At 40.5% G+C, this 23,394-nt stretch overlaps 1 protein-coding gene across 2 annotated transcripts in view; it reads right to left on the bottom strand.

The window, feature by feature from the left end:
- RYBP (RING1 and YY1 binding protein) overlaps positions 1-22,552 on the bottom strand; it is a 70,208-nt gene extending 47,656 nt beyond the window's left edge. Inside the window, exons 1-2 of one of the 2 annotated variants that reach the window (XM_003894188.4) lie at positions 22,307-22,552; positions 21,437-21,562 (exon numbers count right to left, since the gene is read on the bottom strand). In XM_003894188.4, coding sequence (XP_003894237.1) covers positions 21,437-21,562; positions 22,307-22,338 — 158 coding nt within the window. In that variant the 5' untranslated portion in view covers positions 22,339-22,552. Of the gene's footprint in view, positions 1-8,153; positions 8,319-21,436; positions 21,563-22,306 lie in introns of those variants that run through there. The other variant, XM_017955294.3, reaches the window with a different exon arrangement.
- Positions 22,553-23,394: the final 842 nt, after the last annotated feature.

Raw genomic sequence — 23,394 nt, 5'->3', positions numbered from 1 at the left:
CAAGATTGTGCCACTGCACTCCAGCCTGGGCGACAGAGTGAGACTCTGTCTCAAAATAAGTAAATAAATAAACAAATAAAAATACAGGTGGCAAATAAGCACATGAGAACAGGCTCAGCATCACTAGTTATTAGGGAAACAGAAGCTAAAACCACAATGAGCTATCTTACCACTAGACACCTGCCACCAGCCTAAAATTAAACAGACTGACCATATCAAGGCTGGCAAGGATACGAAGAAACTGGAGTTCATACAGTGCTGGCAAGATTTCAAGTGATACAACCACTTTGAGAAACAGCTTGTTAGTTTCTTAAAAAGTTAAAAATACCCAGCAATTCCACTCCTAGGTATTTACTCAAGAGAAGTGAATGCATATGTCCACACAAAGACTTGTTCAGGGATGTATACAACAGCTTTATCTGTAAGAGCTAGAAACTGCAAAAAAACTCAAATGTCCCTCAACAGGTGAAGGGACAGTTAAATTGCAGATTGTTCACCCAATATATTACTCAAAAATAACAAAATAAACACGGATCAACCTCAAATAACCACGATGACTGAAAGAAGGCAAACCAAAAAAAAAAAAAAAAAGAACGCATACACTGTTACATTTATATAAAATTCAAGAAAATGCAAACTAATCTATAGTGACAGAAAGCAGATTAGTGGCTGCCTGTGACAAAGGAGCAGGAAGGAGGAACTACCAAAAGGCAGGAGAAATCTTTTAGGGATGACAGATGTGATCATTATCTTCACGGTGGTAGTTTCCCAGGTAATATTTTAAAAGTGAAGTTACTTACATGCCAATTACACTTTAATAAACCTGAAAAAATTTAAATGAGAATGGTAAATGCTGTGTTTTTATGATGGTTGCAGTGTAATACTTGTTGGATTTTCTTAAACACAGAGACTAATTCAAAATTACACAATAGTCTACAGCATTTACTTCAGACAAGTTTTATCAGGAGATAAAATCTAATTGTTTCATATTATTTGATGATGTAGTATAGAAATACAACAAATAAATTCTATTTTTGTAGGCTAGGTGCGGTGGCTCACACCTGTAATCCCAGTACTTTGGGAGGCTGAGGCAGGCGGATCACAAGGTCAGGAGATTGAGACCATCCTGGCTATCATGGTGAAACCCCATCTCCACTAAAAATACAAAAAAAAATTAGCCGGGCGTGGGGGCAGGCGCCTCTAGTCCCAGCTACTTGGGAGGCTGAGGCAGGAGAATGGAGTGAACTCGGGAGGCGGAGCTTGCGGTGAGCCAAGATGGAGCCACTGCACTCCAGCCTGGGTGACAGAGTGAGACTGTCTCAAAAAAAAAAAAAAATTCTATTTTTGTACAGCAAAGTATTTTACCACAAACTTGTATTTTCAAAATGCTCTATCTTCATTCTGGGCAATTTTAACTGACAATAGATTGTAACATTTTAGCAGTAAATTTGGTATGAATACCATCATTATCATTACCCACACATACACAAAAAATGCACCCCATAAATTATAACGTGCATCTCTTCAGAAACAACCCATGTTGCCAGTTTCACCAAGGCATGAAGTGGTTTTTGTGGTGATTGGAAGAGATAATCAACCTAGCATATCTACACTGGAACACAGCTTCATATATTTTGAATATATTTCCCATATTCCCAACAATAAAGTAATTCTACTCTTCTTCCTTATCTTCATACCAGTATCTGGTCCAAAGTCTTTCTTATCTACCACAAGACAGAGAAGAAACAAAGTCTGAGTTTACTCAAAAGTCAACTATCTAGTTAGTCCTTTCTTGCTTCATGTCATGTGAAAGTTTCTGTGGGCAGGATATAGGGAAAAGTGTGACTTGTTTCACCACTTTTGAGTCTGAATCTTGAAAGGCCAGAGGTAAGGAAAGAAAAGTAAATCAACTTTATTTGCCAGAGTCTTTTTTTGGTTTAATTTTAGGGCTTGGGTGGGTTTTTGTTTTTGATAGGGGGAGGAGGGGTACGTCTTTGAGGGAGAAAATAATGAAAAGATTAATGACTAAAATAAATTATTGTGTTTACATGAGGAACTTTCCAATCATATAAGACAACTGAAAACTGGCAGCTACACTAACTGTTCTGCATTCATCACTCTCACATTGCTTTTACAGTAAAGCAGCAGAGACCAACAAGCCTTGCTTCCTCTGATTCTAAATAGCCTGTGACAAGAATAAAAAATGTGTTCATTCATATACAATGAAGAAATAATGCACAACTCAGTGCAAATATTCACTAACCTGAAGGTCAAATTACGTCCTCTGTCACAGAAATACAGAAGAATTTTGGTTTATCTATACACTAAAGATATTCTGACTCTAAAGAACAAGTCATCAGTCAAAAAGCCCACTTTCTTAGAGGAAAAAATGTATAAACAGAAGAATACCACAAGTATCACTCTCTTAAAAATGAAATTTATAGCTGGGTGTGGTAGCTCACGCCTGCAATCCCAGCACTTTGGGAGACTGAGGCGGGCGGATCACCTAAGGTCGGGAGTTTGAGATCAGCCTGACCAACATGCAGAAACCCCGTCTCTACTAAAAATACAAAATTAGCCGGGCATGGTGGCGCATGTTTGTAGTCCCACTTACTCGGGAGGCTGAGGCAGGAGAATCGCTTGAACCAGGAGGTGGAGGTTGCAGTGAGCTGAGATCCCACCACTGCACTCCAGCCTGGGCAACAAAATCGTATCAAAAAAAAAAAAATGAAATGAAATCTACAATCCAGATAGGTTTACTCAGTTATACGGAGGACATCAGAAAGTCAGCTCTTCCTCTTTCCTCTAAAGTCTGATTCATTAGCAGATTAGAAAAGTTAAAATGACAAGAGAACTACACAAAAATATCTAAGATGTATTTGTCATTATGTTACTTTGCAGGGTTTTTCAATTTCAGCACGCTGCCTATTAACTGAGAAGTTAGAGAATAAAAACTACTGTAAGTATGAATTTTGCTTTATAGACAAGATAGCTGAACAGGAATTACAAATAAATTGCTCATTCCTAAAGCATTATTCAATATAAAACTCTCTTGCCTGGATAAATGATAGTGGAATAGGAATAATTAGGTGGTATTTACTTGACAAGATCATTAAACTGAGAACAAAAACTTCCAGGGATACCTAAACTAAAAAGTACACTTTAAAAGATTATATTGGCCACCAAGAAAAACAACGCATTATCTTTACACCAAAGTTCTCTGAGCATGTTATGAGGGTAATAAAATTAATTCTGAAAATACATCTTTCAAAACCACAAAAGGATCAAAATTATTCATGGCATCACCAGTTGATTTAACTATTAGGATTAAATCTAATATTAAATTAGCAAAAATCCCCCAATCTAGGGATCAATCTGATCACTGTGTACTAAATTTATTCACTTCTATATAGAACATTTCCTACTTTTAATTTTTTTTAAACTAGGTACTGAGATTACAGAAGTTTCTACATAGCATCTACTGAGAAACTAACTTTGTAGTTGAGCATTAAGTCTCCACACGTACTGTGCCCCAAAAAGTAAATGCTTACTAATGTCTAATAAATTAACTTAAAACAAAAAAAAGTTTGATTGAAACATTCCAATTCATCAGGAAAAATGTCTTCTCTCATAAAACTTACTAGATCAAAGAGTTCTGAAAATACTAATGAACAATTCAGAGGCTTCATTTATTTATAAAACAGTACCAGCTGAAGAGGAAGATTATCTAGGAGGTGGCTCCCGAAAAAGAAGAGAAAACATTCCAGTATCTAAATCATTTATCAGTTCAAACAATTATCTAGCCCAAGAGAACTACAACTATTCTGAGTCCTATTCAGCTGCAAAATCTCATGAAGAATACAGACTTCACGATTTTCTCAATTTTCATCCCCTTTGCTTCCTTACACTGTATTCTAACTCTAGACCACTCCAGTCACTCTGTTTCTAAAACTTTCAGCCAGAGAGCAGAGCGCAGAAAAGAACTTCAGAAGGCATTCTATGGGAACCCTCCTAAGAGGGATCACCGTTTTAAAACAGACCCTGCTTCAGAAGCATCCTATTTAGCAATCAACTGTTGTATCAGCTATGAACAGAAAAGCAGGCATGAACTTGAAAGAGAGACAGATAATCAAGGGAATCATCTTAAGAGTAACAACAGAGATGATGCACAGAGTAAAACTGGAAACTGAAGTGAAAAGGAAAGTAGTGTAGCAGTATTTCCAAGGCATTTCCCAAAGGTTTTAAGTGAATAAACCTATTTGCAGAGGGGGTTAACCAATATATTACACAATTATTTTAAAAAGAAAACATTTTAAATAAGAAATCAGAAGAACAGACTGCACTCTAAATACATTTGAAGAACACAAAAGCAGCACAGTAAGACCCTGCCTCTGAAGATTCAACATCAGGTCACACAGGGGCGGATGTGGAGCAGCAAATGTAAACAAGAAATTCTAGTACAAAATGACTGTGTGGTATAATGTATCACAAAGTGCTTCAATGATCACAAAAGACAAAAATCAAGGCCCAGCAATGGCTCACACCTGTAATCCCAGCACTTTGGGAGGCCAAAGTGGGAGGATCATTTGAGGCCAGGAGTTCAAGACCAGCCTGGACAACATGGGGGAGATAACATCTCTCAAAAAAAGAGAAAAAAATTATCTAGGTATGGTGGCACATGCTTGTAGAGTCCCAACTACTTGGGAGGCTGAGGCGGGAGGACTGCCTAAGTCCAGGAGTTCTGAGGCTACAGTGGGCTTTGATCATGCCACTGTACTCCAACCTGGGCAAAGGTACAAGATCCTGTCACAGAAACAAAAGAATCAAGGAAGGTTTCCCCTAAGAGTTAACATGAGCTGGGTCTTGAAGCAGAAGCTAGCATTTACCAGGTAGCAAAGAGGTAAGTCTTCAAGCAGTTCTAGAAACACATGTGGCAGGCAACACAGTGGCATAAAAGAACATGTTCAGGGATCACTGAACAGTTTGACCAGAAAGTGCATGCTAAGAAGGGCAATACCTCTTTGGGCAATGAGGCAGTATCCAAGGTTTTTTAAGCACACTACATGATCTATGTGCTTTCTAGAGGTATCTCTAGGCAGCACAACAGACTAGACTTGGCAGAACAGTTTCAAGACTAGTGCAATGGTACAGGTCTGGGCAATACAGGCTTGTAATTAACAATTGAAATAAAAAATGAAATATAATGAGAACCTAAATTAAGGTAATCGCAGCAGGGATACTAGACAAAGTCAGCAGAACTTGGTGTCAGACTGAATACTAGGAATGGTTATCAATAAATGTTAAGCAGGAAAAACAGCCAATGTACACCCTGTTCTATTAGAACAGCTTTGCTGTGGAGCATGATTCATTTTTAACAATTTCAGTAATAAAAACACTTTTCAAAAAAAAAAAGATCAGTGTCATTCTTTTAATTAATATAACCAAGGTCTAAGTAAGAACAGCCTTAGGGCTGCAGTACACCTGTTTATACTTGAAAACACTAGCCTTCCACACCAGGTGTTCTGTCCTGAAGCCCTCATCTCAGAGATCCTGAAAAGGAGATTCACTGAATCTGGTCTTTGGTCAGTCGGCATTGAGTCTAATTTCTTAGAATGGGGCAAGGATTTGTTAACCCCTGAATGAAGATTTCAAATTTAAAACCTTAATTATAACTTAAATAAAACCATTCAGCTACACATAAATAACACTACCAAAAAATTTTAAGATAAAGCTTTCCTCTTCAGAAGTCACAAAATGCGGCCGGGCACGCAGGCTCATGCCTATAATCCCAGCACTTTGGGAGGGAGAGGTAGGTGGATCACCTGAGGTCAGAAGTTTGAGACCAGCCTGGCCAACGTGGCAAAACCCCATCTCTACTAAAAATAAAAAAATCAGCTGGGCGTGGCGGCAGACGCCTGTAGTCCCAGCTACTCTCGCACCACTGTACTCCAGCTTGGGCAACAGAGCGAGACTCCATCAAAAAAAAAAAAAAGAAAGAAAGAAAGAAAAAGAAAAAGAAGTCAACCCCAAATGCATGAATATTTATACAACACACTGTGGGAGAGTAAATGACAAATTATTTTCTCTATAGATTTTCAGACAAGTAATTTGGCACTGTAAAATTTTAAGAGTCATCTTACTGTATGATAAATTGCCCAAACTGACATAGCACAGTATTTTAGAACTGGAAAGGACAAAGACATCATCTAGTTCTGGCCAGGCTCGGTGGCTCATGCCTGTAATCCCAACACTTTGGGAGGTCAAGACAGCAGGATCACTTGAGGCCAGGAGTTCAAGACCAGCCTGTGCAACATAGCAAGACTTCATCTTTACAAAAAAAAATAATAATTAACCAAATTAAATTGTGCCTCGTGGCACAAACCTGTAGTCCTAGCTACTTGGGACACTGAAGTGGGAAGACTGCTTAAGCCCAGAAGTTCAAGGCTACAGTGGCCCAGAAGTTCAAGGCTACAATCCTGCACTCCAGCCTGGGCAACAGAGTGAGACTCTGTCTTTTTTAAAAAACATAAAGAAGGAAAGGAAACACCTCGTCCAGTTCCATGAATTTCAGGGAATCTTTTATTTTAATTGCAACCCACAGTTTTAAATCTCAACCTAGCATATACATCTTTACATACATAAAGTTGTGTCTTATAATTAAAGCATTTATAACATAATTGCAGGAGCAGAAACTGTGTACAGTGAAATTTTTCAGAAATCCTAGGCATTGAGATCCCTCTTCCAAAATAGAAATCTTTGAAACTATCATCACTCCCATCCTAAGCACCAAAATATAATTCCCTTCTTACAAATTTGCTTCAGTGGTCCATACCGAAAGTACTTGCCAAGAAGAGCTGATAGTTTACTGTCATATATTTTGTCCCATAGTACCCAAGAACAAACTGGATGTCCTGTGACTTCCTCCATATTTTAACTGGAGAAGAAACTGGAAATAAAGCCAGCAACGCATACAGTGCAAACAAAATCTACATATTAGAACACAGAGCCTGAACACCTAATGAAATAGCTCCATCTAACTCTGCCCAGGTAACAAGTGCCTTCCACTGCACCCCTGCCCTGGGAAAGTCAATCACTCACAAACTTACTGCCTTTCACTAGCGATTTTAATGGTGGCACGCAGTATCTTAAAAGAATTGTGTAATTTTCTGAATAAGTGAAGAGACAAACCACACTTCAAAGAATCCAACTTTAAGGCAGTCAGCACAGAATGCATATTCTTGGCCCGTTTTTATAGGTATATGTATCCAAAAGACAGGATGAAGAATACTCAACTTCGTAAAGAGAAACACTGCAACGAGCAAAATAAATCATCTAATCTATGCAGGCTTATGTTAACTTTTTACATTATAGATTATCTGAATAGGTTAATAACCTCAGGATAATTTGGAGCAAGGTAACTCCTCAAGTGACATCATATTGTCCTCCTCTAATTTAAATGTTCCTGGAAATGATGGCAAAGTTGGAAGAAAGAATCAGAGGAGTGTAGCTGAAACACTTTAAACATCATATTAAATTGTCCATTTAATTAAATCACCTGTCTTCTATTCTACTAACTGGGTATGACATCAAGTAAGTTACTTTTCTGAAACTCAACTTCTTCAACCGTGAAAGTCAGAGTAACAACTATCTCTCAGGACTGCTTTGAATATTACATTGAAAAAAAAAGACACAAAAGTGGCATGCGAAATGTAAAGTACTTACGTAAATATACACTATCTGAGGATACCATCTTAAGACCTACCTTCTAAATGTTCAAGTGGCTGGTACCATATTTTGCACATGATTACTAAACATTTGTCCATTCGATCAGTCATAACTTAAAAGGACCCAAAACTTTAATTGTAAAAAGTAAAGATTATTTCATGAACTGCTTATATATTTACTCACTACTACTGTTAAGAAATCAGTCACACTTTTAGAATGGTTAGTCATTCAATTCAGTACACAATATATTGGAATTTTAAAAATTACCACTGTATAACATATACTACTTATAGTACATATTCTGTGCCCAGTCCTGTGCCAAGCATGCTACCTACACTGACTCATTTAATCCTTACAATACCACTATGGAGAAGTTATTATCCCTATCTTATAAATGAAAAACGAAAGCACAGGTTCATGTAACATACCCAAGGTCACAAGGTGAGCAAATGGCAGAGCTGCTGTTACTCAAACTTGGGTCTGACATCAAAGTCCTCACTTCCAACTACTCATCCTCTTCTTCAATATGGTACCCACTAGCCACAGGTGGCTGAGCACTTGAAATGTGGTCTAAACCAAACTTTGCTGTAAACCTAAAATGTACACCAGATTTTAAAAACTTTGTTTGAAAAAAAGAATGTAAACTATCTCACTGTAATTTTATACCGATTACATGTTAAAATAACACTCTGGATATAATTGGTTCGATAAAACATATTCTTAAATTAATATCACTTGTTTAATTTACTTTCTTCCTGTGACTACTAGAAAATTTAAAATTACATGTGGCTTACAATATATTTATTTTGGATAGCACTGATTTAGAACATCACATAATATGTCTTACAATACATATGAAGAGTACAAAATAATTTTAAATTTACAAATACATTTTAAAGAATACATTCAGATACTTTCCAATCTTAACAGCTGTTTTAATACTAAGTTAGTAGTGTGCCCAATAAAAATTTTAATCCCTTAATGTAAAAACACATTGTCACTTAAATATTCCAGATTAATTCTAAAAATTTCCTATTAGGAAAATTGCTTTCTTCCAACTATGAAAGTGATACAGACTCATCTACACATACACTACAGAAATACAAAAGAGAATCCATCATCTCAGAGTTAAGGTTTTTATCAGTCATTCCTTCCAGGCATATGTATTAGGATGAATGGTATGAAATATTTGTTTCATATAATTTTATCATTTTGTAACTTTTACTGATTATGAACCTTTTCCTTCATCACATATTCTCAACATTTTTAGCCATTTTGAAAATAATTATAAATTCACAGGAAGCTGCAAAAACAGTACACAGAGGTCCCATGTAATCTCCACCCAGTTTCCCAACATGTGCACCTTCTTGATGATAGCACAATGATAAAACCAGGAAATTGACACTGGTAGTTATGCATGTCCCCTTTATCACCTTTAGATTCGTGTAACTACCACCACATTCAAGATACAGACCTACTTCATCACCACAAAGATCTTCTCTTGCTGCCCTTTTACAGTTATATCCATCTCCCTCCCTCCCACCACTAGTCCTAACTCCTGGCAACCACTAATATGTTCTCTTATCTCTATAATTCTGTCATTTCAAGAATGTTAATGGCATCCTATAGTAAGAGACCTTTTAAGATTGGCTTTTTTCACTTAGCATAAAGCCCCAGGAGTCCACCCAAGTTATTCTATGTATCCATAGTTTGTTCCTTTTTGTTGCTGAATAGTATTCCATGGTATGAAGGTACCATTCACCTACTGAAGAACACATGCGTTTTTTCTAGTTTTGGGCTATTACAAACAAAGCTGTGGGCAGGTTTTTTGTGAACATTAGTTTTGATTTCTCTGGGATAACTATTCAGGAGGCAACTGCTAGGTCATATGGTAAGTATATGTTTCATTTTGTAAGAAACTGCCAAACTATTTTCCAAAGTGGAATGTACCATTTTACATTCTTGCCAGCAGTGTGTGGCAGATCTGAAAACTTTTTTTTTAAAAAAAGACAGGCATGAAAACCTACAAAACATTTTTAATAGCCGCAAAATATTCCATCATGGTGGTTCCATAATTCTGGCAATTCCCTAATGATCCCTATTAAGATCATTTTCAATTTTTTGCTATAATAATGATGTAATTCCTAACAGAAATTTTTATGTGCAGGTCAAACAAATTCCTAGAAGTTATATTGCTGGATCACAGGGTACAAGTATTTTAAAGGCATTTGATACCAACTGCCATACTGGCATCCAGAAAATGTAAATCAACTCCCATACTCACAAAGAGTCTGTAAGAATGCCTATCTCTCAGTCTCACTAAAGTTTTTTTTTTTAATCTTTAAAACTTGATTTGCCAAAAAAATGGTTATCTTATTTTGTATTTCTTTGAGTAATGGGAAGGCTATACATTTTTCATATTTACTGGCTTAATTTGTAGTTCTTTTATTACTTATTTGCATTCTTTGCCGGCTTTTTACTGGAATATTGTTTACTGATTATAAGACCTGGTTCCATCTCTCTACTGTGCAACACACACAAAAAAAAAAATAGGATTTTTTTTTTTCTTGAGACCAGGTCTTGCTCTGTGGTCCAGGCTGGAGTGTAGGAGCACAATCATAGATGACTGTAGCCTCGAACTCCTGAGATCAAGGGATCTTCCTGACTCAGTCTCCCAAGTAGCTGGAATTAGAGGTGTGCACCACCATGCCCAGCTAATTTTATTTTTGTAAAGACAGGTTCTCACTTTGTTGCCCAGGCTAGTCTCAAACTCCTGACTGTGAGCAAGCCTCCTGCTTCAGGTTCCCAAAGTGCTGGAATAACAGGCATGAGCCACCACATTCCAGCCAGAAATGAGATTTTTTTAAAACGTATCTGAAATCCAACCCTAAATGCTAATAATGCAAGATAGATGATTTTAGAATGCAAAAAGATACGAATTTAATTGATATGGTTCCCTAATTTATAAACACGCCTATACTTTGCACAATGTTTTCATCAATTAAGGAATCACCTCAAATGCCAAAAACATGGTTCCTATAAATGCTGACCACTTAAGTTTACTTTGAAAATGCCAACATCGGCAGGTCGCGGTTGCTCACGCCTGTAATCCCAGCACTTTGGGAGGATGAGGCGGGCGGAGCACGAGGTCAGGAGATCGAGACCATCCTGGCTAACAAGGTGAAACCCAGTCTCTACTAAAAACACAAAAAAGTAGCCAGGCGCGGTGGCAGGTGCCGGTAGTCCCAGCTACTCGGGAAACTGAGGCAGGAGAATCCCTTGAACCAGGAGGTGGAGGTTGCAATGAGCCAAAATCACCCCACTGCACTCCAGTCTGGGCGACAGAGCGAGACTCCGTCTCAACAAAAAACTCCAACATCTAATTTTTTGAACCTCTGAGAATGGGACCCAGCAATGTGTTGAAGAAGGCTTCCAAGTGATTCTGATAACATGCTAAAAGTTTGAGAACCAGCACTCTAAACAAATTTAGAACAAAAATATTAAGTCTGAGTTCCCTTGTATACATAATTATTCTTTAATGGAAGATTTGGGCAAAGTTAACTATACTATAAGAATCCAATGTTTTGGGCCGGGCGCAGTGGCTCAAGCCTGTAATCCCAGCACTTTGGGAGGCCGAGACGGGCGGATCACGAGCTCGGGAGATCGAGACCATCCTGGCTAACATGGTGAAACCCCGTCTCTACTAAAAATTACAAAAAACTAGCCGGGCGAGGTGGCGGGCGCCTGTAGTCCCAGCTACTCGGGAGGCTGAGGCAGGAGAATGGTGGGAACCCGGGAGGCGGAGCTTGCAGTGAGCTGAGATCCGGCCACTGCACCCCAGCCTGGGCGACAGAGGGAGACTCCGTCTCAAAAAAAAAAAAAAAAAGAAAAAAGAATCCAATGTTTTGGTTCTTCCCAAAATGAAAATAATCCTGAAAGAAATCTAGATTTTATCTTTATTTTCTACAATTAGAACTCTAAAACCATTAAGTGTTCATAAAACTTTTCCCTTAGAAGAAGAAACCAAAATGAACTCTATCAACCAACAAGCCAGAATACATGCCTTTAAAAATCAAACTCAATTTGTTTCATATAACACATAGCATAATTCTCCCACTCCCACAGGGAATCATCATTTTGAAAATTCAATGAAATATCATTATAAAAGCAAAGTACCTGGAAAACCGTAGTTACTCAAGTATGTGAGGTCCAATGAACAAACTGCTCAATAAATAATTCTGAATAGCGGGATGATGGATGAGCTTGGTTTATTTGTTTTTCTGTTTTAATCTAGGGACTAGTCAAGTGACAGGAGTCCTGATTCTTGCAGTTCTTCCCGTTTCCCTGAGTTCAAACATCAACCTTCTCTCATTGGCTACGTGGCCAGTACATTTTTGGCTTTTTTGACCTAAGGTAGTTTGAGCGAGATTCCTAATTATTACAAACTTGACTATTTTTGTAGCACTTACGATATTAAACCTGTTTAAGGTTTAAGGTTCTTTGTAAAAGAAGGACAAGAACAGTTAAACCACATAGATACACAAGAAATCTGATTTGTTCTTAAAAACCAGTCACCAGGTTTGTTTTCTCCCTATGACTAACTACCATGCATTGTATGTACTATGAGACCCAATACATCAATGATACTGGCATCATATATCACCCTTAATTTCATTTCTCGTCCCTCTCAAAGGCTATTAAAGTTTCATCCTAGGTTGTATTTGCTAATGCTCTTAAATTGTAGAGAAAAATATTTTCAATACATTTTAATAAAGAGGTTTTTTAAACATATTCCTTCCACTAGTTTCTTTTCCCAACCACAGGATAATTTAAGTAGATTTTCTAAATTGACAGAGGGAAGAAAGGAGGGAAGAAAGTCATATCTAATCCTATTTGAAAACAAAATTTTCACCATTTACCTTGTGATTTCAACTATTCATGATTTCTGAGTAACACAGTAATTTATGTGCATTGCCCTTACTGAGAATTCCTTTTTGGCACCATAGTCTGTGTCACCCACTGCATGGAACTGAAAATACAGCTAAATAAATGAGTGAAGTGAATGAGTCAAGACTTCAATCTAACCAAACTAATTAATCCAAATTACTCAAGAGGATAGTGGTATACACAACGTACAAAGTATGACTACCAAGGGTACAAGATGCAACTATCAACTTAAAGGTTTATTAACATGGCAGAACAGACAACGTAACATTTGCAACAATACTCAGAATGGTTTTGCCACCATTTTTAAACTGCCGTAGATGCCAGTTTACAAATGGAAATGTAGTTGCTTATCACATCTTATTTTTTATTCCCCACAACTGGTTTGGCACCACATGACTGATCCCCCGCTTTATTATCAGACTTTCCAATATGACTACTGGCCACTGAAATCACCAATGGGCAACAGCAAATAGAATTGTCACAGTTATTTAGGGAAGTGTGTCAATGCTCTGAAGCTCAAAACCACTCCAGAAGTACTTTAAATGCATTGCCTACAGCCTCCAAGACTACAGTTCCATGTTTAACTTATAGTACTTGTTTTTTGGGGGGCTATGGGGGGTGGGAACTGCAACAGAAAAACAGGAAAACTAGTTTTAAGGGCACACTTCATAAAGACAACTTTCCCCTAATCCAGTAACTTTCAACACACAAGATGAAAGCCCCAAGACTTTGAAAAAACAGTTATTTATTAGAACTCTTAACTGGAACTCCTTCTCCCAGTCTTCATTTATTCTGCATATATTTACTCAACCACTACCAAATGCCAGGCATTGTAACAGACACAGTAAACTAAAGCTATGCAACAAAAAGGTCTTGCCCTCAAAAAAGGTGACAACCTAACAGAGGCAGATTGGAAATCAAATAAAAAACACAGTCTATGTGTTATGACAGAGGTATGAATGACTGGAGGGGAATGGAAAGGCTTCCTGAGACACATGGAAGGACAAACAGGAGTCGGCCTGGACAAAACGAAGAAGCATTTCAGAAGAAGACACACAGGAAAAGTATAAGAAGGTAAGGTAAGGAAGTGAGATATCATGGTCCACTACTGGAAAACACCAAGCAGTTTGGCATAACACACACAAACGCTGTGTATGGAGGGCAGATGGAGCGATGATAGGCTGCTTCCAGAAATTCTAAAGAACAACACAGAAAAGGACCAAATCACAAGCCCCTTATGATACTTAGGATTGGATTTTATCCAAAAGGCAGTGAGAATCAGGAGATCACTTTAAACAGGAATGGGACATAATCAATTTGGGATTTTAGAAAACACTCTGACAGATGAATTCAGCTTTTCACCCTGTGGGATCTGAACTGCCTTTAAGTTGTCAAGTAGAGATGCCAGGGAGCAGCTGGATTTGTTTGTACTGTGTATGCATGGGAGTGGTGATGCTAGTTAACGAATAGTATCTGGGAATCACCAGCTCCTGGGGAGATGTGGGAAGATGTGGATGTTGTCACCTGAAGATAGTCAATAGGGAAGTGGGCAAACAACTATTAATAAGTAACTTGTATTAACCTATACAATAAACCCTACATCCAAGAATCATAAGGCCCAGTTTAGATCCCAGATTCAGTGAGGATTTTCCCGATGAAGCCCCAGAGAATGAATCTCTAACTTCTAAAAAGCACTTGCAGTCTCTATTATGTACCTGCTCATTCCATGCCTACCATAGCGTTCACATCACTGGGTGCTTCACTGGCTTTCCTCTTATGGTCTCATCTGTCAACAGGTCTGCTAAGTTCCTTGAAAGCAGGAATTTTCCCATTTATTCAACCAATGCCTCGAAAAAGAAATGACTGATAAACAATACTAGTGATGAGAGGCAAAAGCTGACTCCTTTTACGTCCTCTAGAAAGTTGTACACACCGGGTTTCATTCCTTTTGCATAATGATGCCTGGAGGAGACAGCTGTTCAAGTATGTGGGTAATAAACACAGGGTGAGGACAGGTCCTCCCTCTAGAACGTGTAAGGAAGGGTCTGCATGCAGAGTTGAATGCCTAAGATATTCTTAGGATAGAATAGCACTGGTAAAATAAGCAAGAACTGCACACAACAACATGAATGAATCCTGCACACCTGACCATGAGTAAAACAAGCCAGATTCAGAAGTATATGTATGTACCACAGTGCGTACACTGTGGCTACTAAGCAAAGTGGTACATACAGTATATACACTTCTGAGTCTGGCTTGTTTCACTCACTGTGGAGTATACTGTATATACATATATACACAGTGGTACATACAGTACTTACTGTGTACTGTATTCATAGTATACTCCACTTGCAGAAAGTTCAAAAACAAGCACAACTGACCTCTACTATTAAAAGACAGGATGGGGGTGGGGGAGGTGGTCCACAGGGGACAATGTACAAGGGGCTTCCAGTAATGTTCTAGTAAGGTTCTCTTTAAGAATCTGATTAAGAATCTAGGTGCAAGCCAGCACAGTGGCTCATGCCTATAATAACTCCTCTCTGGGAGGCTGAGGCAGGAGGATCGCTTGAGCCCAGAAATTCAAGACTAGCCTAGGCAACATAGGGAGACCCTGTCTCAAAAAAAAAAAAAAAAAAAAAAAAGCTCTTAAAAATGTGCCAGGCATGGTGACACATGTCTATGGTCCCAACTACTCAGAAGGTTGAGGTAAGAGGATCACCTGGGCCCCAAAGTTGGGGCTACAGTGAGCTGTGATCACACCACTGCACTCTAGCCTGGGCAACAGAGCCAGAAACCTGTCTCCCAAAAAAAAAAAAAAAAAAAAAAATCTACCTGGGTGCTAGTTGCAGAGGTGTGCTCATTTTGCAAAAGTTTATCAAATCCTTATACTTACTTGTGCACTTCTGTGTATGCTACAGTAGAAAAAGTTTGTATCTACAGGTAAAAAGGGAAGTGGGAGTACTAGTTATGAAAAGTAACACAAAAGATGCCACAAAGAGAAAAAGCATGGGTAATGAGGCAAAAGAGAGAACAAGGGCCAGAAAGACTGTAGAATGTATTAGCTCAAGTCATTTAGGACACGAGAGACCTACTATTTACTGAAAGTACTAATGAACTGAATTAGTTCTAATAACTATTTTGGCAAACTACAGCTACTTGAGAAAGTTTTTCTTAATCTTAGAATTTTCTTCAGCACTTACTGAAATACACAACAAATATATGCCACATGAATAAATAATATGTAAGTGAATCCATTCATAATCTTCCACCTTAATGACTAATACAAATACTAGTAAATTAGCTGGCCTGGGCTTAGTCTACAACATGCAACTAAGTTTACAAGTTTAGTAGCCTATGCACAAGGGCTCCAAATCTAAAAGCTGTCCGTCCCCCCAACCAATGGCACAGGTAAACCTACTTAAGAATTATCCCTGGCTCCAAAAGGAAGTAGCCTTACTTTTTCCTAAAAAAGTAAATGCATTATCTCAACACTGTCTATAAAGCAGTCACTCCACCCAGTTCTCATCACTCTGTGTAGTTCCTTATCCTGTTCTAAATTCTTCATAGCACTTGTCGCTAGCTGAAATTCTTATTTTTCTGTTCATTTGTTTACTTTCTCTTCCTGTCCATAGTATTTTAAGCTCCATAAGAACAGGGACCTGGTCTGTCTTTACACCACTGTACACCAAGAGCGCAAATGGCTGTGTGCTCAATAAAAACTTGTCAAATGACCACAACTACTCAGGTAATTTACTTTAAGGTCACCAAGTACACATAAGATCAAGTCATACCAATAAATCAGTAAGTCCAATGCAACAGTAAACACAAAATAAATTATTACTCTGTTCCTGGGTAAGAATGATCTTAAAATTGTACCAGTTTTCAGCTTGAAAGGTTTGATAAAGTTTCATTTGGAAGACAGGTAATTTTTACGTATTTTTATGGAGAATTTTTATGAAAGACAAACACTACAACAAAAACAATATGACGAAAGGAGCAAAACCACTGCTGTGGATTACCAGGAAACATGAGTAAGAGGCTTGGCTTTGCCCAGTGCAGGTATCTTATCTTATTCTGGGAGTTTTTCTACCTAAAAAGCATCACAAGATGATGCCTTTCTGAAGATTCCAGCAAAGATCATAACTATGTCATGTTTTTCCATAAAACTTCTAAAGTACTTCATGACTGTTCAAGAGATTTTGGGTTGCAGGGTATCTCAATTTAAGGGGGGGATGGACAGTCCAAAGTTACAACTGCGAAAAACTGGTAAGTTCTCAAACAAGGGAAACATTACATATAAAACAGCTGCTAAGAAGCAATTCAATATCCTGAATACCAACTTTTTACAAAGATAATTATTTCTACACAATTTTATTCTACACCTAATTTTCTCACTCATACTTGTCTACAAAAGCTCCAAAAACAGCCAACTTTTTCAGAGCGGCAGTATTCAAATAAACAGGGATGAAATAAAACATGATCTCAATACAGTGATACATTTCTGGAGTTGAAGACCAGAAAGTTCTAAACCTACGGTAATTAGCCAAAGTAAAAGTTTTCCAATTTTGCAAGTGACTGTGATTAAGCAGCAGCTGAAAGTAAAAATGCAGGACTACTATCAAGGGAACACTAATCAACAACTATATTCAGCAATGTCTTGGTAATTTTTATTTTACAATTAAGGTAACATTGAATGCAGAGAAATAACAAGACCACAAAAGTAAAATTAAATCACCAAGTCTAAGAAGCTACTCTGCCCAACCTTGAGAAATACAACTTAACAAAACAACAGTTAGGGGGTGGGCAAATCCCAGCACTTTGCGAGGCCAAAGGAGGAGGATCCCTTGAGGCCAGGAATTCAAGACCAACCTGAGCAACACAGCAAGACCCCGTCTCTACCAAAAAAAAAAAAAAAAAAAAACCACAACCACAACAAAAAAACATTAGCTGGAACTGTAGGAAGGTGGAAAATACAAAGAAAAAAAAAACAAAACAAAAACACAGTTGGGTACATTCATTCATTTGCAGTTTTTTTTCTACTTTTGGAAGCTGGTATCCTCTTTCTTGAGACTGGCAAAGCAGGATGGGAAATACTACTTTAGCTATCACTTAAGGAACGGATAGTGTTTCTCCCCCAGCCACTTGCCACCTTCCACACACATTCTAACATACACTCTTTTATTTTCTACCTTGAAAGGCTCAGAGTACATCAGCATGGTAGGGAAACACCACCTGTTGCCCATGACGTCTCCATTCTGTTGTGTTAAAGACTTACAGAATGGATATGAGGAAACCATTTGACATGATGGAAATGGTCTAAAACTGGGTTGTGGTGATGGCTGCACAACTCTTTAAAATGACTAGAAATCATTGATTTGCACACTTATAATGGGTGTTATAAGTAAATTATCATTCACGCCTGCAAGGCAGGAGGATCACTTGAGGTCAGGCGTTCAAGACAAGCCTGGGCAACAAGGCGAAACCTTGTCTCCATAAAAAATACAAAAATGTGCCGAAGGTGGTGCACACCAATAGTCCCAGCTACTCAGGAGGTTCAGGTAGAAGAATCGCTTGAGCCAGGGAGGTTGAGGCTGTAGGGAGCCATGATCAAGCCACTGCACTCTAGCCTGGATGACAGAGCAAGACCCTGTCTCCAAAAAAAGGATATACATAACCAGAAAGGCATCAAGAGTAGACAGTCTAGTTAGAAAAACAAGTGTATCAAAGAACCAAAGAAACCCAACACATATTGACAATACATCTAAAATACAGATCTCTCCTGCTGCCCCTGAACCTCCACACAGCCTAGGTCACCTTCTTCCCTTAACAGATTCCTTAAGACCATCTCATCTTTCATTCGGCTCTATTGCTGCTCCAAAAAGAAGAAAAAAGACTTCATTCTCAATCACCTTAACACTTCCACCTGCAGAATTAAAAATATCTGATGTACATGGTAACAGTGAAATGGGGCCAGGTGATTTTGTAAAAACTAACTATCCTTGTCCAAAAGAAATGGAGAAGAAGGAATCCTTCTAACTGATTCCCTAAGCCAGACCCCTCCTTCCGTAGAGCCTTTATAATTGGAATTCTGGTCATTCCCATACATGGTTTATCAACCTTTTAACACTCCCCTCGCCTCTCTCCAATCCCTTCAGCAGCATCTTTCATATCCTACGAATTTAATAAGTGTTCTTTAGACGAATGGCAGTATTTTCCCGATCAAATCAGCAGTATCAACTCTACCCTCAAAGGGCAAATATAGTTCTCTATCATACCGGCCTACCACTAAGTCATAGGTGGTTTCCTTGGTTGACTGGTAGATGATCAGTGATGAGAATGATCAAAAACTGCCAAATAACCACCGGTTAGCCAACTAGCTAGAATTGTTAAAATACATAACACCAGCTCAGAGCAATGAAACACAATTTCTGTGCCCCGAAACAAATTATTCTAAACATCACAAATATTTGCCTATTATCCAGCATTCAAAACACAAGTTTTCTACTGCCATCATTCAATACCAAGTCTGATTAAAACTACACAAGACAGAAAATGTCAAGTTCATATTCAAACCTTTGAGGTACAAAAAAAATACAAGCCCAAGAAAAAAACATGGCAGTAACCAGTATCACAAAGAGATTAACCAACAGTTAGCACACGAGACAGGATAGAATGAAAACCTGTCAAACTCACTTCTCCACATAAAACCTGTTCATAATGTCGGAAAACCAAAACGTTATTTGTATTCCAATCAATGATGACTTCTGAATAGCTCTGGAACACCAAAATATTGACAATAACCAAATTGAAACAAATTGTGGCCAGTTAAGAGTGTCATGAATGTACACAGTTTTCAGTCCTCATACCTGTTAAATCTGTACTCAAATCCTATTAAATGGCATCAGAAAATTACTCGAACACCCTTAAAGTACATGCCTTTCCTTGTTCCTGAATAGATTCTAAAATATTTTCACTGTGAATAATTCAGTATTTGTAAGCGAAGTTTCAATTGTCATCTGTGGCTCTGAAAAAACTTTAAACATATATACTGTTTTCAAAAGTCAAAACCTTCCATGTGCTTCCGAAAAATTGATGAGTAAGGTTTTTTAAAATGCATGTTAAAAACTGAAATGCATTTCATTATGAGATAATCATTCCCAGCAATAAATCAGACATAAACTTTTGAATTTGGTTTACGTTTCTCTTCACCAGTAAGGTTCTCAAGTTCTTAGGAGTTTCCTAGTCATTTACTTGAACACCATCTACGGTAACACTCAAAGCAAAACCACAATAAAGAGGTTTGGCCTCTGAGGGATTCTACATGTAAAAAACATTACTCATAAATAATATACAATCACTACTGCTTTAAGTAACAAATACATTTCTAAAAACTTTCATGCCATTTGATGGAATTCCCTATTTTAGACAGCAAAACAAAACCTATGAAACTACTGAGCGTGTTTTTTACTTTAGATATATTCCATGATAATACAAAAATGCACTTAAAACAACGTATGGGGTAATATTTTTAGTTGAGTATTTTTATTGAAAGGTCTCATTATTCAAAGAGTGCAATTCACAGAAACAATAATTAGGCCAATTAATCCCAGAGTTAAGATTATTTTGGGTTGCCCAATAATCCTACTTAATCCCAGGTATAAATAAACCAATGAAATCTTAACATGACATATTCATCTAATCAAAGAACAATATCCAGTTGGCACTGTGAAGTACTACTACACAGTCATACTGGAATGTCACCAATTCAAAAACAGTACCTGATAAAATGAGACTTTTGGCAATCAACTGTAATGTTTTAAAGGATTCACCAAAAACTCATTCTGTCTCACACAAGCCAATGCCTGTTCACTAAACGACACCAAGAACAGTTTCAAACTCTAACGGCAATGAAACAAATTTCAGACACAAATTATAACATGACCGGAAGACTACAAAATCAGTCTTGACATTTTATCCAAGTATTTATGAATGTTAAATCTAAAGTAGTTCAACTCGTTTTAATATCACATGCAGTTTACGACCTTCATCAAAATGGAAAGGAATTCTTTCAACATTCTTTTAATCATAATAGAGCTTTAAACACAAACTTCCATATAGTTACTGCCCATTTCACCATTGTACAAAATCGTCCCCCATCACCACGCCACATAAGCTAGTCAAAGGAAAAAAAACAAAACAAAACAAAACAAAACTGACAGCTCAGCCTCCCACAAAATGCACTTACTTTATCAAACACCGACATTTATTTTCCAGTGCAAGAAAGTAACAGACATTTGCAGCTCAATACAGGAAAAGCACAGCCAGCCTTACTACCCCCACTAAATTTCTCAGACAAGAGAAAAATAACTCGGGACAGGCAAATTAAAACCACTCTACACATGGCAAAAATATAAAAGGTCTATGTCCTACAATCCATAGCGATAGTACTGCTTCCTCTCTTCCCCAGTCAATACCAATAAGCCAACAGACACAAGTGTCAAATAAATCCAGTGTCTGTTTGAAATAAGATGAAAACCTGGGAAAATTCCCTCCCATAAATCATTTAGTGAACACAAGGCTTTTCACCCAACACTTAATACACTCAACCCAAACACACACACAACCCACCCCCAAATGCAAAAAAAGCCTTAATCAACAAGTTGGAAAGAGGGCAGAAAGTAAGGCTCACTACCCTCTCCCTCACTTTAAAAAACAAACAAACAAAAAAGTCCTTTAACAAAAGGTAACACAGATCTTCAAGTACCTGGTGGAGGTGCCTTTCCTCACATCGCAGATGCTGCATTTAAAGGCTTCAGCACTGTTTCTGAAGGTGCAGACGCTACAATCCCAAAACCCCTCGTCTGCGGCAGGTTTCGCTTGTCTTTTTGGCCTTCGGAGGAGTGGAGAGTGGGGGGGAAAGGGAGGGAAGAGGCAGGGAGCAGGAAAACGGGGGAGAGACAGCAAAACACAAGCGCGGGTGAGCCGTCGTAATTTCGCAGGAATCCAATGCTGGAAACTTCGCTCGAGAGACCACCCACCCACCCTTTCCGGGGACTGGAAGAGGGAGCGAGGAAGGGAAGGGGGCGCCCCCACTGGCACCCTGCAAGCCCTGGGCCCGGGCCGGATAGCCTTGCACACCAGGCGGTGGCGGCGGCGCCCCGGGAAGGGCCGCGGCGGGCGCAGGAAGCGGGCGGACTTGTGGACTTGAGCGTGGGGCTGGGGGGGCCGGGAGGGGAGCCGCGGGCCGGATCTGGAGGGGGCGCGCAGGGGCAGCCCGAGGCCGGCGGCGGGGAGTGGGCCGGCTCCTTCCTTCTCCCCTCCCAAGCTCGCGCCCTCCCTCCCTCCCCACCTGGTTAAATCTCCCTTTGTCTGGGAGGAGTGGCGGCGGCGGCGGCGGCGGAGGGCGGCTGAGGAGGAGCCGCCATGGCTGCGGCGCGCACGGCCGCCGGCCCCGAGCGGGAGCGACACCGCCTCCCGCCGCCGCCGCCACCGCCCGCCGCCTCCCCCCGCCCCCGGATCTCCATCTTAGCAGCGCCTCCCCCCGCCCCGGGTGGCTCCGGGGCCTAGTCGTCGCCGGCCCCCGCCCGCCCTCAGCCCTCCCTCCCCTTCCGCCCCCTCCGCTCGGAGCAGGTACCTGGTCGGGCTCTTCTTGTCGCCCATGGTCATGGATGGGCTGTACCCCCGCCCCCCCCAAGCCGAAACCGGCGCCGCTCGGAGGAGAAACGCCGTCCGGGGAGTCGTCGCGGACCGGCCCCCCTCCCTCCCCCGCGCCCGCCCGCCCGCCCTCAGCCGCTGGGGCTCGAGCTCCGGCCGCCGCCGCCGCCGCCGCTGCCAGTCTCCGGACGAGACTAGTCCCCGCCAGCGCCGCCTCCGCCGAGTGACTGACGAGGGGCGGGGCCGGGCGCCGCGCGTCACGCGCCGTGCGGCCAATGGGAGGGCGGCGGCCGGCGCCGCGAGGGCGGAGGCGGGGCGCGGGGGAAGGCGGGGCGTGGCGGACGTGGGCCGGGCCGTCGGTGTGCGTGCCCGGGAGTGTGTGCGCGCTGGGGGCGCGCGTGCCTGTCGGTGGCCCCGCGGCCCGGCGCGGCGGAGCGTGCAAGCCCGGCGGAGCGCACGTGGCCGCGCCCGGGAGCTGGCAACTGGCTTCGGGCCTCGCACAGCCGCCCCGTGAGGCTGTTGCTGGGACACCGGCCCCGAAGCCGCCCCGGGGAAGTAGTTCCACGCAGTTTGCGCGCGCCGCGGGAGCTTGCAACAACCTCACCGCTCGCAGCGCCTCGAGGCTTGCAGTGCCCTGGGGGCCGACAAGGTCCTCCTTTGGCCCGCTTTCCCCCGCGCCCTTCTGTTCCTCTGCCACGCGGAGCTTTGTATTTGCCTCTTCTGAAGTCCCTGCCTCCGGCCGAGACGCTAACCCGAAGCCCCCCTCCCTGTCAGGCCCCTGACGCGGGAGAGAACTGTGCAGAAAGGGTGTGGCATAACTAAATGCCCCAGGCCAGACTGTGAGCTCCTGCTGGCGGACTCCTACTGGGATCCTCCTCTCCCCTGGAGTCTAAAGAGGGCGTTTCCTTAGGGAAGTTGCTATTCAAATTCTGGCGACCACATGCCCGCTTTAAAACCTCGTTCCTCAGCTCCTTCATCTCCAATATGGGGCTAATCCTCCCAGGGTTGTTTTGAAAATGCAGAGAAATCATGCATGGAAGGTTCGCTGATGGATGCCTGGTATTCACG

The sequence above is a fragment of the Papio anubis genome, chromosome 2 (genome assembly GCF_008728515.1).
Source record: "Papio anubis isolate 15944 chromosome 2, Panubis1.0, whole genome shotgun sequence".
In the NCBI taxonomy this organism is placed as follows: domain Eukaryota; kingdom Metazoa; phylum Chordata; class Mammalia; order Primates; family Cercopithecidae; genus Papio; species Papio anubis.
The sequence above is the reverse complement of the archived record's forward strand: the minus strand, read 5'-3'. Positions and strand labels throughout refer to the sequence as shown.